The following is a 19,050-nucleotide window of genomic DNA, read 5'->3' as shown; positions in this document are numbered from 1 at the left end:
TCTTCTTGTGAAATATCCTCATAAATCCTATGACGTTGGCCAATCCATTGATACAGGTTTGAAAGTGGTCAGACTTATAGTTTAGACATCAGAACCATTTGTTTGACACAAAGTCCATGCCTTCCCATTAGTTTACATTGTAAGGTGTGATGTGGCACTGCAACTTTCAGGGCTTATAAAATCTAAACCGTTCGAGTTATTACAAAGTTTTTAAAACTTTTGTTCAGCACAGTGTCATAAGTCATGTATTAAAGTTTGAAGCCGATACCATTAACACCCTCGGAGGAGATAGCGTTTGTTCGGGGTCCAAAATTGGCACAAAGCCATACTTTGATGGGTGTATTGCAAACATCCTGTTGGATTTAGGTCAGGGGTGTCAACATATGATTTGTAGGTCTTAATGAGACGAATAATTGAGTTTTGGTTCGATCTCTCTACGACATTCCTACGGGCCGTGGCGGCCATTTTAGTTACATAGGTGGCGCTAGAGAGCACATTTTGGCACTTTGGGGAATAATTTTTACATCGTATCAAATTTTTCACCAGACCTGATGTGCGTGCCAAATTTGGTGAGTTCTTGAACATGTTTTGGGGGTCAAATTTAGGTCTGAAGTGGCGATATAATAAAGAAAGAAGAAAGAAAGCAAGAAAGAAAGAAAGAGAACAGATACAAGAGGCTGATTATTCATGTTACTCGGTGGAAGCTGCTTCAAGAAAGTAAACTTAGATGCATAATTCTGTCATCATATGTATTAGACCTGCTGTATGTAAGCGTGACAAAAACACAAAAAGGAAGGAGAAGATACAGAACCTGAAAATAAAAACACACTTATACATATTATATTCAATTTCTGTCAAGCCCATTCTGCTAGATGCCATTAAATAAATGAAGGAGGAAATGATCTTATGTTGCACAATTTGCTTGATTTAATGAGTCAAGGTCCATTTTCATTCACTCCTTGCCAGACTGTCAATGTTGCTGTGTGCATTTACTCTCCAGCCAACCTGATGCTTTATCACCTTTGTCACCTGTTCCTGCCTGTTATCTGTTACTTGATCTTGTACCTGCTCCTATGCTCCTGATTATACTTACTCCGCTACCTGTTTACTAACCTGCTGCCAGCTGCCCCTCTGCTTGTTCTGACCGCCTCTGTGTTGATGAATTGTGCTGTCCTGCCTTTGTGTGCATAAAAGCACAAGTAAAACATAGAATAGGTAACTAATAGGTAGGTACAGCTCGGGCAGCTTCAGCTGGGTAGTAATAAAGTAAATTTTGTTACAATAGACAATCACAGGTGTCTTTATACACTTTACAAATATGTAATATTATGTAATACTATATAAAAACATAGGAACTTAACAGTCTGTCTTTATACTGCTCTGAACACTATCACTATCACTATGAATAGGGTTTTATATTCTGCCTGCTTGTCTGCTGCTACACATGTGTTTATTGGCTTTTTTATAAGAATTATATAATTTATGACTAAAAGCATCTTCACACTTGGTTTTGTCGATTTCCTCCATCCCCATTTGATATGAATCATAAAACACAGCAGGCTATGAGCTCTCACTGTTGACTGGACATTAAACTACATTTTCATATTCAACAAATGTATAAATCATTTCTCTTGTGTCTTTTATGCTTTGTATTTTACTATTTTTTAGTATACAGAACCACTTATATTACAGTTATATATATACCTAGTAACTTTAAAAGTGCTTTCAGTCAGCACGCGCATGCACTCACTCATTGGGAAATGCATGTAAAAGATTTGCAGAGACACTCGTAACCGGGGCTGTAGTGGTAAATAAAACCATACCTCAGTTACTCCATCGTGGTCGTGAGGGGCTTACAGTATGGACCAATCAGTGTCTATCTTGATTAGATTGTATGGTCTTTATAATAGATCATTGTTTGGAATATAACGAAATAACAAAACTGGCGTATGGGGAATTAATATGTTGAAACTTAAAGTCAACTGTCTGAATTGAAGATGAAAAATCAGCATTTTGTGTTTCTTAATAACTGAAACAATTGTACTGCTGTGTTTACAACAACTGCTGACGTCAACAACTGTTTCACAGCTTAAGATTAATTTAGTTCTTGTGTAGTTTTAGTACCTGTATTAAGGGATCTGCCAAATATGTTATAGCAGGTTTCAGTTTTGAGTTTGGATGATATTTACGAGAACAGTAATTAACCTATAGGCAGTTGTAAGTTTCTTAACTAGTTTTTCTGCGTCCTCCTTTGAATTTTGTTCTTTCTTTTTTATGAGTTGTTTGTTTGTTTTACCTGAAACCTGTGCTGCTTCTTTACTTTACTGGAAATATAAAAAGACTTCCTTTTAATGATGTGACAGGGCATTTGCGTGGTGTTGTGGCAATGTGTAATCCATCAATCTAACCGAACTGTCACACTACATTAACATGACTGTAAACCAAATGGATTAAAAATAAGCTAATGTGAAAAACGCCCCACTATGGGCTTTTGCTGGTTATGTACTTTGTGGCTTTTTGTTTGACAGATTATTATTTGATGAAATATATTTAGGTTCTGATTCATGTCTCAGTAATGAGGGTTTGTTTCTTGAACAACCACATGGGTTGTGGTTTGATTGGCACTTTACAGTGTCTGGGCTCATGACCAAAACTGTGTGTATGCACAAAGCCAGAAATATGCAGACATATTCTTTTCATTAGATATGTCGTGCATATGCAATGAATCACAGTCATTGTGAGAATAGGCACATGTGCACAAGCCTTATTTTCACTCTCACACTCAACATAAACCAAACAGCTAAAGACGTACAGTTTCACTGATTGTGGTGCAATATTGATCTGCTGTAACCCGATTTCTCCCCCACCCCCTTTGCTTACAAACATAAGTATGTAAAAAAGAAAAAAATCAGTAAATTACGTAAATAGAAACAAACTTATATACAGCTCCTACATCATCCATATCATTAATACAACACACATTCCTGTAAACCATCGTCGGCAGTGACGTCTCATTATCATTATGAAATGGCAGAAATGTAATCAATGATCAGTTTGTAGCGCTCATATCAAAATAGACTTTACAAGGTGTGTCACGGGATAAAGTGATGAATGATAAAAATGGATCAAATAACAGTAATTAATCAACAGTTTATAAGTTTATAAATGCACCTTGGATTGGTATTTTACAGATCGCAGTGTGTAAACATATAAATCACGCAATCAGTGCAGCTGGTCATCAACCTAAACACACAATGTTTTATTATATGCCAACAGAGACTTTAGGAAATGCAGATGAGGAATGTGCAAATGTAAGGTAGAATGTTACATTTGACTGAGGAGTTTTTTGTCACAGTATTTGATTGTTACAGTATGTTGCAGTGTTTATGTGTTACAATAGCTTTTTGTTACAGTATTTACTCAAAACTGGCCCTTTTTGTCTCAAGAAGAAGTTTGTAATTGCCCACCAGATCAACACATCTGACGCCATTTTTAACACCATTTGTGCTTTCCAAATCAACTCCTCTAGTTAAGATTTGATTAGGTTTAGTTTAAGTTAGGGGAACGATTGTTCTCATGTTGTCGTTTTTCTTGAGAGGACAGTTTCTTAGAAGTGCTCTTTCTAAAAATGCACCTGAACATTTTTTCATTCGGTCATGTGATCTCACCCAAATCATTTATTACAGGAAGAATGAGGTCACGGTGCCAAGACCACTGCCAGCAAAATGTGCAAGAAAACATGGTAAACTAACTGATACCAATCACTACTGAAGTTTGTGAGAAGTTTAAATATAGTAAATGTGTCTTCTTCTTCCTGTTCTCATTAGCTGTTGATTGTAATTTTTTTCCTTTTTCCTGTTACTCACAATCATTCTTGGTTCACAGAAATGTTTCTGTTGCTATGATGTTTCTGATGTTGAAAAAAATGAGATAACATTTATTACATAGAACTCACCCTTTGGAAGTTGATGTAAGTGGAAAAAGGAGGGTAAACTAATCAAAACATTGGATTTCTCCTCCAGTACACTGTATATTAAAGACCCTGTCTCCTAGAAATGATGTTTATGTACTACAAATTTGATACAGCAGATACATTTAGAAAAATAATGCCACCTGAAATGTTTTTAAGGAGTAACTTGACATCAAGTCTGTTTGCACAGCCAGCATCACTGACAGGTGTGTTAAGGTGAGGTCAGAAATGGGCCCTGTTGCACCACACCCAACAGTGATGCCATGGTGTCCTAGAGTTCACTTCTGCATCTCCGCCCCCATCTTTTGCCCACGGAAGCAGCGCCAGACTGTGAAGCCAATTTGAAATAGCAGCCAAAACATGTAATTACAACATCCAGGTTCATCATGTGATTCACACGGGCTGAGCAGCAACTACCACGACTTGAATCCAAAGCCAGTGTAGAAGTACCTTAAAGTATAATGCCACCAGCGGTTGCTAGGTGCTGGTACCAACTATAAGCTGCACCTCACTACCTACATCTTTATATAAAGTCTATGATGCTGGCCTAAAAAGCACTTTCTCATACACTATCACAGGAAAGGAGCAATTGTTCTCAATTGTATTCAGTTGTTTTCTCCACAGTATCCACTGATGCAATACAACAGTCACTCATTGCAATTAAGCATGGTTAAACATTTTTAATGCTATGTCTACAAACTCACAAAACTTAAGAGAAAGTCTAGTCATGGTTTAATAATTAAAAAAGGATCTTGGCACTTGACACAGGATATTACTTTACTTGTTTACTTTGTCTGCAAAAAGAAAACCCACATTCTTTCCCTGAACTTAAACAAAGAGCTTTTATTGTCCAAACTTCACCACACATGCAAACATGTGTATCAAAGCCCTGATCTTTGACAGCCATGAAATAAATGAATGTAATTCTACACTTGTTGTCATTGACCATAACCCGGGCAGCAAATATATTCCCCTTTAAAAACATATGACAAAACAAGTTATTAGTATTAAAACATCATTTCTAGGAGACATGGTGGATTAATCTGTATGAGAAATTCATAATATTGCTGCATTGCTGAAATTATGTGACTAAATTTCTACAGTTTCAGCTCACTTTCATCTTCTTCCTTTTTTGCTTAATTTATGTTTGTTTACTTGTTTCTTCTTGTTACTTTGTCTTAAGACAAGTCAAGAACCCAAATGAACATTTAACATGTTTTTCTTGCTGTAATCATTTCTCCTGTTCATACTGACCATTAGAAGATCCCTACATAATGCACTTACAATGGAAGTGATGGGGGACAAAATCCACAGTCCTCCTTCTGTGCAAAACTGTATTTAAAAGTTTATCTGAAGCTAATATGAAGCTTCAGCGTCCAAATGAGTCAAATCAAGTAGATATCTTTCAACGTTACAGTCTTTTTAGTGCCAAAGTTCCTCTTTTTGTTACCATACTTCCACCGCAGCTCAACTAGAAAACACTGTCCGAGGAAACACAAAGAGGGAACTTGATGCTAGAAAGACTGTAAATGTGTCAGATATCCACTTGATATGACTAAGACTGCTGACGCCTCATATAAGCTTCACATCAACTTTTATATGCAATTTTTGCACAGAATGTGCAAAAACACACTGTGGATTTTGGCCTCCATCACTTACATTGAAAGCAGATTTGAAGGGGTTGTTTTCACAGCCAATAAGAACAGGGGGAATGATTACAGTGTGGAAAAACCTCTTTCACTGTTCATATGGACACCTGACTGTAGTTTTTTTGTAGTTTAGTTTTCATTGTTTTCTCCATCATTTCTGTCAGTTATGATAACATTTTTTCTCACCAACTTAATTGCTTAGATCTGGGAACGACATCACTACAAATCCGTCCCACAGATTAAGAAAAACAAGCGGCAGGACAATTAGGCAGAATGCAGACAAACCAACAGTTTATCCGGATTATCTAAACCACTTTGTTTGTGGGTAAAACTTAAAAGTGACAGTACCTGGTGAAACAGGAAAACTGTGAGTACACAACTACAGGAAGGTCAGAGTCAAAAAAAATCAGTTGTTGCAGGAAGTCGGTTTGAAAGCTTTGGGTGACACTTTCACAAATTCACTTGGCTCTTGCAAACAAGTTTGGTTTTGTTTCTCAACTTTTTGACAAATTGCAAAATGTTTCTTGACCTGTCTGTATTCTTTTTTAGAAATATCACTATGTTCCCAGATCTCTGCAGTTATTATTACTGATAGGAATGATGGTCAAAACCATGAAAATGTGATCTGGATGGTACAAAAATGACCCTTTAACTGTGTGATCACTCCAGCTGAATTTTTCTTTTGCTCTCTGCTGTTGCTGTAGTGTGAGTGCAGAGTAATATACAGCTTAGTGTGTTTTGTGAAAAGAAAACAATCAGGCACCAAATGAGTTTAACATATATCACTCCTGCAGTTCCTCAGGAACAAAAGGTGCCCTTTGTGGAGGTCATCGGGACAAAGACGCTGCTGTTATCGGCTTATATGGAGCACCGCAGAGGAAAACAGGTCAGTGAAGCGAGCGGAAGTTAAAGCCCCTTTACACTGTGTGATTTTGTTCTATCTGAGACAAAAGTTGACAATCCTGAGAGAAACATGGTGAAGTCTTTGGTCGTCAATGCAGAACGGTAGATTCATCCACCGATGATCGATTTGGAGCTTTGGAGACCAAAGACAGACTGAGTCTCACACAATGTGACATGCCATAAATGTACACAATCATTGTTGTCCCACAGTCTAAAGGCGCCTTTAGAGAGCAGGTTTCACCACCTGTGGCAATCAGTGGGTGCGACATAATACAAATAAATGTCCACAAGGGTTAAAGTAAGGTCAAGATTTCAAAAGGAACTGTCTGACAATAGGTCTTTATTGAAAAAATATCTCTGAAATATAATTCCTTTGTGCACCCAAATAATCAGGCTGCCAAATCTAACACAACTGGTGGTCAATTGTTATTTTAAAACATATTTATCTTATCAGTCTGTCAATCACTCAAATTACTTTATTGAAATACAATAGAAAAGATTCACATTACTTTACAGATGAACATTAGAAAAAAATGTAAAATGATTTAAAAAAAACAAAGTAGAAAAATCTAATTAATAGAAATAATTAAATAAACATACTTATGCTTGTCCTCTCCTTGTGCCAGGTCCGCGTCATTGCAGTAGTGCTGAGGAACGAGACACCAGCCTATCGCTGCCAATTTTGTTGCAACGACAAACTGCACACCTCTGAAGGCGTCAGCGAAATCCACAGTGACCACTTTGGCTTCGCGTACGGGACAGCGGACATCATGTGTCCTATCCCCTCGCACTGTGAGACGCCCTCTCATGTTGCTGTGTCCAATGTTGCAACCAACTATGAAGGTCCTGAAGGCTTCTGTTTTATTGCATTATAACTTGTGTCGTATTATTTAAAGATTGAACTTAACAATCAATCAATTTGTTTTCTCAGTCAGTTTCTGCCCTTTTTTACAATATTGCCTCACGGTACTTATTATAGAGTGTAGTCAGACAGTAAATGGACAGTTGGATTTGACAAAATGACTGTGGTTAAAGTGCTAACTCTCATCTTTTGTGTAAGGAAATGTGTTCTAAAATGATATTGCAGTTATTGTAGACAATTTTCTATTTTTCACAACAGGATAGAACTTTTTTCACACATTGTCTAAGCTTCAATGCATTGGTTAGGAATTTGCCTTGGCAGTGTTATGTACTGTGTATGATTTATTTTATCTTTATTACAACTTTCACACTGAGCCAGGCAGGAACACCCTGATTACACACAGTCATACCTAGAAGCAGCCAAGCACAACCACAGTCTGACCTGCTGAGCGCTGAACAGGCCTTGAACGAGGGCGTCTCATTCACAACAGATTTGAAATGTCTCCTCCTTCACTGAAAAACCAATTCTCAGTGTATGTGAACTGGAAACTTAAAGTGTCAACAATCACATTTGTGTAGGTACTACAGACTGTATATAAAGGACGTAGCGAGCTATGCTTATGGTCGGCGCCATCTTTTCCATTTGGAGCCAGATAAGGAGTTCAGGGTGTTGCCTTTCACGCCCTAGAAACACACCCCGCTATCTCGGACCCAAGCTAATGCTAGCTTACCAGGAACACCAAGCACTGCACACTTAGGCTAAAGTTAGCTACTTTACCTAAGAGAGCAGGAGAGCAGCAGGTGAGCCAACTGTCAATCACAGCTGTCAATCAATGCCCACACAGCAGACATCAAAGCAGCTATAAGTCATCAAATTTTATTAAAGGAGTAATAATTTCCAAAAAACATTGGAAAAAACGATTGTATTTCTAGAGAGAAGTTGAGGCTTTTTTGAATGGGAGTCAGTTGGAGCATCTAGCAGCCGTCGTTGGGACTTTAAAGCTTCTTCAACCTCAAACCATGATAGTTGCTGGAGCACGATTGGTTTCCAAACTAGTGGTGATGTCACAGATCATGCCCATCTGTACACAAAGGAGACCATAGACAGGCTGAGTCTCACACAATGTCACATGCCATAAATGTACACAATCATTGTTGTCGCACAGTCTAAAGGCCCCTTTAGAGAGCAGGTTTAACCACCTGTGGCATTCAGTGCCAACACAAATAAATTAAAAGTTAAAGTAAGGTCAAGATTTCAAAAGGAACTGTCTGACAATAGGTCTTTATTGAAAAAATATCTCTGAAATATAATTTCTTTTGTGCACACAAATAATCAGGCTGCCAAATCTAACACAACTGGCGGTCAATTGTTATTTTAAAACATATTTATCTTATCAGTCTGTCAATCACTCAAGCAACTATAAGTCAAAAATCTTATTATCTTATCTTCAAATCTTATTAAAGGAGCAATAAAAAAAAAACAATTGTATTTCTAGAGAGAAGTTGAGGCTTTTATGAATGGGAGTCAGTTGGAGCATCTAGCAGCCGTCGTTGGGACTTTAAAGCTTCTTCAACCTCAAACCATGATAGTTGCTGGAGCACGATTGGTTTCCAAACTAGTGGTGATGTCACAGATCATGCCAATCTGTACACACCTTAAACTGAGATTTAAGGTGAGCACAGAGAAACTTTCCTTTTTCAGTAGATGAACGTGAAAACAAACTCTGCACATACATACATCATTCTGCACAGAGAAGAGAACAACATCCAACTGACAGAAGAAGAAGAAAGACACATTTCTTTACATTTCTTCTTTGTGGTAAAATTTTGTCCAAAGAAGTACACAAGTCAGGACAGACACCAAATAATATATGCTGATTCTAGTTTGATTTTTAATTACATTGCAGCTGTTAGTGTTGTTCAAACTTTTGATCCACCTTATGTTCATCTGGTGCAACAGACAAAACCTTTTTTACACATAGTCATCCAGTTTTATTAGACAGCAAGTCATCGGACAAGTTTTGGGTATGTTTCAATGAGTGTGCCGTCTTTTACCCAGCAGAGTATTTGATATCTTCCCTGTTGATTCAAACGTCTCCTCTATTTGAATGTGCTGTACATTAAAAGGGAAAAGAAATTGCAAATGTGAAAATATGTCTGTGGTTCTCTTCTGTGGCCTTTTAGATTTACGTCACAACCTGTTTTTGGAGGTGAAGAACCAGAAAGTGGAAAGTGTCTCCTTAACTTACAACTTCACCACCTGCATTTCCACCATGTTTAATTTCACCAACGTTCTGCAGGTAACGTCACATAACACTGGTTGTACAGTTTGCTTTGTTAAAAGACACCTTGAAGATCAAGTATCTCAAGTATCCTGACCAACACAGACAGAAGAACAAAACAGGACAGACTTAGAGGCTTTTATCTTCAATAATAATGATTTATTTTCATCAAACATTATAGTTGCAGTCCACAGAGTACTTCCTCTGATGCTTCTTTCTACTATTTGCCTTAAAAAATGGAGGAACCCAGAATTTATATTGACATTTTAGCAGGCTAGTTATATGTCCCTGGAGCGTGTCAACTAAATCCTGTGTTGTATTGTAGATGGTCCAGAGTTTGGAAATGATGCGGTTAATGGGGGTGGACAGAGTTGTCGTCTATAAGAGCAGCTGCAGCCCCGAAACACAGCGCGTACTGGACTACTACACAAAAAAAGGTGGAGTATGGTGTCTTTTTGTGATTGTGTTGTCTCTCCTCACTGCACAGCACTGGCAACTGCGGAAGAAGTATTTTATCCATTCATCAGTTTTCCATTTTTGTCCTCTCAGCATTATTGTGTTAACAGCGTGTGCAAAGCAACCGAGTGACCTTTTCCCTGCATTGTCTTTCTGCTCCCAGGAGGACTTGAAGGACGTCTGTGATTTAACTGTCTGAGGGTGAAAGGTCATAATAGAATTTTCTCTGAGGCACAATTGAAGTTCAGAGCTGTCGTACGAGTTTTCACAAGTGGAAAAACGCTTCACATTTTGACTTAGAATTATAATGAATGAGTTTGGAGTTTAAATATGATACTGATATTAGCCAAAATAAAACATACACCTAAAAACAAACCATATCAGCATCATTATGGCTGCTAATTTGCTGAGAAGTTTTTAAGATGTGTTGATGTTTATGTCAGTACAGCTGCCTCAGGCTGTTTCTGCAGTTCTCTGTGCAACATCTGACAGTATAACATCACCGACTGTAGGCTGTAATATTCTCTCACATGATCTCTTCTCATAAAGATGTTTTTTAGCATGATGAATTCATGTTTCCTAATTGTTTCGGTTCCTCTAATACAACTGCTGACACTGATAAATGCTGATGCTGATTTCTGACAGTGGAAGCATTTCTAATCTTTTGGAACATTTTGGTGAATAAAACAAACAGAGCTGAAAATGTAGTCTTGTATGGACATTTGAAGGGTGTTGATTAGGCTGAAGATCCAATCACAAGCACACGCGCACTTCCTCATCAACAGGTGACATTCATCAGACTGAAAGCACTGATTTACAACAAGTTTGGACAGTTAAGAGAGTAGGATAAGAATATGAAAATGCTCTTGCATGAGGCCCACTGATCTCAACAAAACTACTCAATACCCAGAAATCCCCTGACCTTAAACAGGATTTATATTTGTGTGCCAAGTGAGTTAATTGGAACTTGTTTGCTAAAAAATAGCTGCCTGCTGCTGCTAAAAAAAAAAACAGAGGAAGCCCCCTGAAAGTAATGCATTTTTTCACTTACTTCTAACCTTTGTTTTTTTCTTATAAATAACTGGATGACTATACTTATTCAGGACTCCAAAATGTATTAAAATTAAAGCTGCAAGCAGCATTGAATGGGCCCTCACGCCTCCGCACACGTCAAGCCGCAGCGCAGTCAAAGGTCTTCTGTCACGGGCATGCAGATGTCTTCAGACCTGGACTGTTTTCGGGAATGTTGTCATGTAAACGTGTCCATGCCGGGAGTCTTATCAAACATGTAAAGTTTGGTGCAGACTGGAGCATGTACAATAAAGTTATAGCAACTTCCTCTGTCATGGCGAAGCATCAAATCTCAACGGTGTGTGGATGAGAATTTTCTGCAGGGTGAGACATGTCTGTCTTGCTCACACCTGTGTCATCAAAATTATGCAAGTTTTGGGCCCATTCACTTGAATTTCAATTAGTAAACTGAAAACTCTTGATGAGTTTGTGTGTAAAAGAAATGAACTTCCTAATTTTCATTAAGTCTTTTTTTAGAAAAGTAAAGACTTTTAACCCACATGACCTGGTCAAAGTTTGATTGACATGTGTACTGTCAGGTGTGTAGAGACAATAAGTAACTGCAGCTGGACACAGAAAAATACTCATATATTTGAATGAAGTTGGAGAGGAGAATGTCACTCTTCTTGTGAAATCTCCTCATAAATCTCATGACGTTGTCCAAATCTCACATTAAAAATCAGATTTTAGTAGGAATTTTCATCGCAAATCCATTGATACGGGTTTGAAAGTGATCAGACTTATAGTTTAGATGTCAGAAGCTTCAGTTTGGCACAAAGTCCATGCCCATAGATTTCCTCCCCATTATTTTACATTGTAAGGTGCGATGTGGCACTACAACTTTCGGGGCTTATAAAATCTAAACCGTTCAAGTTATTACAAAGTTTTTAACAACTTTTGATCAGCACAGTGTCATAAGTCATGTAGTAAAGTTTGAAGCCGATACCATTAACGCCCTCGGAGGAGAGCGTTTGTTGGGGAAAGTCATACTTTCATGTGTGTATTTTGGACTTCCTGTTTTTGAACCAAAACTTCCTGAGTTTTGGTTCAATCTCTTTACGACATTGGCGGCCATTTTAGTGACATAGATGGCGCTATAGAGCACATTTTGGCACTTTGGGGGATAACTTTTACATTTTATCAAATTTTTCACCAGACCTGAAGTGCGTGCCAAATTTGGTGAGTTTTTGAACATGTTTAGGGGGTCAAATTTAGGTCTGAAGTGGCGATATAATAAAGAAAGAAAGAAAGAAAGAAAGAAAGAAAGAAAGAAAGAAAGAAAGAAAGAAACACAACAGATACAAGAGGGTCTTCGTCCCTTTGGGGCCCTAATAAGAAAAGAAAAACCACTGATTGGATGAACTGGTCACAAAGGTAAAAAAGGAGATAACTGAGATAAAAGCGACAAGTCCTAAAAATTCAACAAAATACATACATGCAGATTGACTTGAATTAGCATTTTCTGATCTGGACAAAACTTGTCTGTCCCTTCCAAAACTGTAACAAATCACACAAATATTTATATTATTATGTGACAACACTGTGATTAATGTTTTGATACGTTTTGGCACAAAAACAGCTCAGTTAGGGTGAGTGAAAGAGCATGGTTTGGGTTAAAATAAGTAGTTAGTTAAAGGTGGTTTAAAGAAATCCATGTTGACTGTCGGAAGGAAACGCGAAACAAAGTCTGTTGTTTTCTTGATTCATCCAGCCGACTTCCTCCTTCTCAGAATTTGTTACTTCAAGAAGACTTTGTCATTTGATCGTAAGATCATTGTGTCATTGTGTCTAAATGAATGTCGTTCTTCTTGGGAAGGCAATCTTGCTGAAAGAGGTCAAAAGGCTTTGTATGACGTGCTTCCTAATCCTTCCACTGGTTCCTCAGGTTTAATAGAAGTGATTCCTTGGACGATAGCCAGATATCTGAAGCCGTCTCAAGGCTGGCTGCCTTCACACGGTCCAGGTGACCTCCACTACTACGGCCAGATCGCTGCTCTCACTGACTGTCTCTACAGATACATGTACCAAACCAGATATGTGGCCCTGCAGGATATAGATGAGCTCATACTGCCTCAGTCTGTCAACAGGTAGACACATGAAACCGTTGATAAATTGTTCTGTTTTGACAGTTCACTGACAACATGAAACACAATCTCAGGCTACGTTCATATCACAGGCCTAACTCCAGTTCTTTAGTCACATCTGATCCTTTTGTGTCGACGGTTCACTGGATGACATGGCTGTGATAGCAATGTGGTTGCAATAAGTTTCTTCCAGTTTGGCTTGAATAGAAGTTTCTCCATAAATTTGAAACTACCTCGTCTCTCCATTTTGACCCCCCTGTCACTGATGCTGCTCTCTTCCATGTTTATTTTCACCGGGCACACCGAATGATGACGAGAAGGCGATGTGTGCAAAGAAGAGAGACGCACAGCCAGAGATCAGACATGAATCAGATCAAGGACCACATATGCAAGTGACCCAGATCTGATATGAAAAAAAAAAAAAATCAGATTTGGGCCACTTCAGCATGTCATGTGAACGTAGCGTTAGATCACACACTCCTGCAAAGTGCTTGTAAGAATTTGTAAGCATTTATAAAGCATCACTTTAGGTCACCTTTACAGAAGAATAAAAAAGTTTATATGAATAAGTATTAATTCATGTACTAATGCAATACACACACTGGCATTAGGAATATGTTGTATATCAGTGTTAATGCAATTCTGTAATTATAACTTTATTTCACTTTTCTCTAACCCAGTTCCAAAGTGCTCTAACTAAAGGCATCAGAGACAGCAACATATCAAACAACATATTGAATTAAAAATAACAATCACCGTTTTTAGGTGACATTTAAAAGAAAATACAGAAGTAGCAGTTCTGTGCGTAACATAGTGAGCAGAAAATGTAACAAACACTACCTTTGTTGTATAAAATACTTTTTTGTGAATTACACATGTACATTTCATTACATTACCCACTAAATACAGCATATCTTTAAGTGTCTACTTATAAATGCATGTTTATAGATGTTTTGTATGTGCTTCTGAGCATCTAGTGTTTTAAAAAGTGTTTTTTTTTCTATCACCAGCTGGTTTGAGCTGCTGCCGCTGCTGGAGGAGAAATACGGCGTCGACAGGTGTTATATGTTTGAGAATAACGTGTTCCCCAACTCCGTCGCGCTGCCTCTTCCAGCCTCCGAAAATCTGCCCTCAGAGAGCCTCAACTGGCACAAAGTGCCCGGGGTGAACATCCTGGAACACCTTCATCACGAACCCATCATAAGACAGACTCAATACAACAACTTCAAGATCATCGTTAACCCCCGAGCCGTCTACCGTCCCACCGTCCACGGACTGCTGGACTCAGAGAAAGGCTGCTCCTGGATTGACAGGAATATCGCTCGGATGCAACACACAAGGTAGACTGTCAGTTGTGTACTTCCAATGAAATCTTATGTGTGCAACTAACGATTGTTTTCATTATTGATTAATCTACTTGTTGTTTTCTCAATTAATAGATGAATCGTTTGGTTATTAAAATGTCAGCAAAAAAAAAGAGTCCAAGATGACGTCAAACACATTCAATTTACTATCACAGAAGAGTAAGAAAAGCAGTAAATATTAACATTTGTGAAGCTGCAACCTGTACGTTTTTGCTATTTTTCTCTTCTTCCTGGGGTCCACACAACAACAACAACAACAACAACAACAACAATAAAAGAAACAAGCGATTTAAAATCACATCGATCAATAAAACAAGAAAAAGCAAAACAACAGACATTCGACTAAAAACAAAAGGCAAAAACAGAGATCATAAAATAATAAATAGTATAAAATATCCAACATCATAAAGGTATAAAAATAACAGAGAAATAAAGTATGATATGTCCCCTTTAAGGAGCAAAGCCAATCAACCTTCCCAGGAAGTATTTCAGTAAAAAAAACATCCAACTGGGCCTAAAATTCTGTCAAGTGCACCACTAACGGTGAGCTGAAGGTGAAAATTACAGTTCGTAAAACATCCAGCAGTTGAAATTAGTTCACTTATAGATTCAGGATGCGTTTTGGATGATGTCACTAACTATAGTGCATGTAACAACAAGAAAGGCAGCAGGTGCTGATGGGTACGGTGATACTGAGAGCTTTTCACCCTTCTGAACCAACAGAAAAAAAAAAGCAACTTCTCAGAAAAGTTCAAATAATTATAATCCTTAAAGGTTATTATTTCTCTCAGATGCAGAAGTGCACAGTTGTAGAAACATGAACCTCTTCAGCTCATGTTGTGTATAACTGATGTGTTTATCTGTTTCCTATCTGTGCAGACCTGCCGCACAACAGAAGCTGAAACCGGAACAGCTGATTTTTGACAACAGACTGCTGAGCTACAGCGCTCGCCTCACATCGGCGGTCAACACTGTTCTCACAGAGACCGAGTTTCTACAAAACCAAGACGAGTCAAGTTGATATTATCTGTAGCCCGTATACAACCGGATATCACTGATCACACATTTGCCTCGGGCAGGGGGAGGGGGGGGTTAACAATCTGCACAGCAGCACAACATCCTCTGTTCTCAGACCCTCAACTTGAATTAGGAAAAACTCCCTAAAAAGACTTTAATGGGGGAAAAATGGAGGAAACCTGAGGAAGAGCAAGATTATTTATTATATGTTTGTGTGTACATGTGTGTTTGGCTACTGTACTTCAGTATATTATATATAAATATATACATTAATATATATGTTTATACCCCCCCCCAAAAGAAAATTCAATTACCTCATTGAACATGATTGAAATAAAACCAAATGAAGGCAAACTGTAAAATTTTGACCCAAACCGAACAACAAACTGACTTCCTGCCTCAAATTTCTGACATTTAAGATTCATTAGTGTTAGTGTTGTCATTAGTTTAAGTCAAATTTGTTCCAGTCAGAGGCTTTGTCATGGTTTGTAACTGCACCTTCTTTAATAATTTGACTATATTTATATTCATATGCTAACTGGTGTTCTTGGGTTTGGGATATGTTTGATGGGTTGTAAGCAACACTCATATGTAAATGATACCATGTGTATTGTTATGATGTTTAGTATCCTTGGTACGTGGTTAAGATGAATTACATGGTGTGTGTGTGTGTGTGTGTGTGTGTGTGTGTTTTAGAGTTATTTTAAGGTTTTTTACGGTTATGCAAATAGTGGTTATGGTTAACATTAGCACATTAGCTCCAGGAAATGAATGTAAGTCAATATGCTCGGGTTACGGTTAGAAAACTGAATTGAAATAAAGTCACTTTAGCCGATAATATTGCTGCACATCTACTGAAACAGGAGTTTGAATGCAGTACTTTTACTTGTAATGGAGTTTTTTTTTACATCTTAGTTTTGCTACTTTTGCTTGTTGATACTTAACAAGTGAAGGATCTGAGTTCTACGTCCACTCGCGCAGAGGAAGTGACACGTTTACCGCTGTCTTCCGTAGATAAAGGCAGATGTACTGTGTGTGTGTGTGTGTAAAGTGCGCATTGCAAAGACGCCTAACCCTCAGAAGAATGAACGTGTTGTTTAACAATGCGGAACGGAAGTTTAACAATGCTAAGAAAAAGTTGTTTCTTTTCAACTCAGGGAGAGAAATCATTCCTCAGGGATTTATACTTGAACCCTTTTTCAACAGCCTGATCTGTGTGTGTGTGTGTTGACAACATATCGCTCGTTGACTGTGCTGAACTTGTGATCTCTTGGTTTCATGTTGGCGGGGTGCACTTTTAAAAACAGCTCAGGACACATTTTGTTCAGACTTGCTTATCACTTCATTTGTTTTTGCCTTGTGTTTTTAGCGAAATGTCTGTTGCATTGTTTTTGTTTGTTTTTATTGCAATGCATCAGTATATCTGGAAGAAAGCTAGTTTCATGGCATTATGGTGGAATCACAGTTTATGACAAGTCTTCTGTAGTCATACGACACCATTTTTTTTTTTTAAATTGCACATTTCTACTGCATAGGTGACTTAGTTTTAATAAATTATCCTATTTATAGCAGTGAAATTCCTCTTTAAGACACATAACACATCTGGGCTGCAAAACTCTGCAAAACTTTATTTCCAATAACTGCCACAGTGTTCAAGTACCTGTAACCACTAACACACCTCACATCCAAGTTTATTTTTTTGCTAATTAGCACTAAACACACACACAGTACAGCCGAGGCTGATGGGAATGTGATGAGTTTTGCAGGTAAACAGTAGATTAAGTTGTCGCTGTAATTTAAATGAATTAAGTTAATGTGTAATGTCATTGTCTGCTGTAAACTGTCATCTTTTAAATAAATTAATTCAAAATGTATTTTGTACGCTTTTGTGAACAAGCTCCTTGTCATGTGAGCAAACAGGACTTTGTTTTCATGCAGCATGTTTAGAGGAAACATGACGCTCATGCAACACTTTCAATGTCTCTTTCACATCCACACATGCTGTGCTCATTAACTTTGTGTTTTGCTAAAAGTAATAATGCTACTCTTGTGGTTTCAGATCGTGATCTGAAAGTAATAAATTGTCATTCTCAACACGACAAAACTGGATTTTGTTGGGCCAGTTCACCCAAATCACAAAAATATATTAGTATTTTGTAATAGTTTTTGTAATTTGCACCGAGCTTTTGAGACATCTGCCCACCAAACATTTTTATCAACACTTCACATTTACATGAATTATTTGGTCATGAACCAAAATATTGGACAAGTACAAATTTTGACCTGATGAGAGCGTTGGATGAAAAGTCCGGAGATCACCAAAGTGATTACAGTTCACCCTGAGGACGATCATCAGTGTCTGGACCGAATTTCATCATGTTGAGTTTTTTCAGTCTGGACCAAAGTGGTGCATCCAAACAACAATACCGCTAATATGGCTAAAAAGTCAGAATCATGCACCTTAAAGCACCTGAAAACTTTGTTAAGTATTTGTGCATAACGTGACAACTTTGATGAGCAACAATCAAATGAGAGCTGGAAGAAAATTCTAAACTCATAATTATATTTAAGTTAAAATAAAAGCATAAAATGCATTTAAGTTATAAAGTAACTACAAGTAAAATTCATATTATATTTAACTGATGTAGGTGGTGGTGGTGATGATGGTGTAGTTCCTAAATGTGACCACAGGAGGGCAGTAAACACTTGAGATTTAAGGCACAGTGTTGAAGAGAGGGAGTCCACAACCTATGCATAGGGACAAGCAGAGCAAGGTACTTCCTGATATGATCATGATCAGCAAACACTCTAGAAAGCCTGCTCCATCTTACAGGACCCCACCCAGACCGTGAATGTTTGCCCTCTGCAGCTGGGACCAACCACAGGAAGGCAACATTCATATATGAGACGGCTCATAAGAGCAACTCTTATATTAATTTTATATCTGCCACATAGTCACTGTCTTGTCTTTTACTATGCCTGCCTCAGGAATTGCCCTTTTTGGATAAATAAAGTTTTTTTAATTGAATTGATATTGACACTGATGTAATGATTTCAAAACTGAAGTATTTTAAATTATAATGCTATTGTAAAAGCATTATAGCACTACACAACACTACCAGGGACATTTGTGCATGCTCTATGATGGCAGCCATCCTGATGTTTCGCTAGTCCAACTGAGAGTTTTAAAGAGTTTTTTTATACCATTTTAACAGTTATGGATTTTACAGATCTTAATGGTTTATATTAGGTTTCAGTCGGCTTATAATTCGCCACTTTACCACAAAATGGCCAACACCCTAGCGTGTTTACTTGAACTAATCTACCATCACACCAACCAGCTGACACCCCCAACAGAGAGGAAACCACAGCTATTTAACCTGCTTACTGGAG

General features: G+C 37.9%; 1 protein-coding gene across 5 annotated transcripts in view; it reads left to right on the top strand.

The window, feature by feature from the left end:
• Positions 1-17,531, top strand: part of si:zfos-464b6.2 — a 39,257-nt gene extending 21,726 nt beyond the window's left edge. For 4 of the 5 annotated variants that reach the window (XM_042414042.1, XM_042414043.1, XM_042414044.1 and 1 more), the window contains 8 exons: positions 3,687-3,742; positions 6,414-6,505; positions 7,149-7,365; positions 9,568-9,683; positions 9,991-10,102; positions 13,078-13,279; positions 14,287-14,616; positions 15,520-17,531. In XM_042414042.1, the coding sequence (XP_042269976.1) occupies positions 3,687-3,742; positions 6,414-6,505; positions 7,149-7,365; positions 9,568-9,683; positions 9,991-10,102; positions 13,078-13,279; positions 14,287-14,616; positions 15,520-15,661 (1,267 nt within the window). In that variant the 3' untranslated portion in view covers positions 15,662-17,531. The remainder of the gene's footprint in view (positions 1-3,686; positions 3,743-6,413; positions 6,506-7,148; positions 7,366-9,567; positions 9,684-9,990; positions 10,103-13,077; positions 13,280-14,286; positions 14,617-15,519) is intronic. The other variant, XM_042414046.1, reaches the window with a different exon arrangement.
• The last annotated feature ends 1,519 nt before the right edge of the window (positions 17,532-19,050 follow it).

The sequence above is a fragment of the Thunnus maccoyii genome, chromosome 6 (assembly GCF_910596095.1).
Source record: "Thunnus maccoyii chromosome 6, fThuMac1.1, whole genome shotgun sequence".
In the NCBI taxonomy this organism is placed as follows: Eukaryota; Metazoa; Chordata; class Actinopteri; order Scombriformes; family Scombridae; genus Thunnus; species Thunnus maccoyii.
This window is presented reverse-complemented; position numbering and strand designations above follow the sequence as displayed.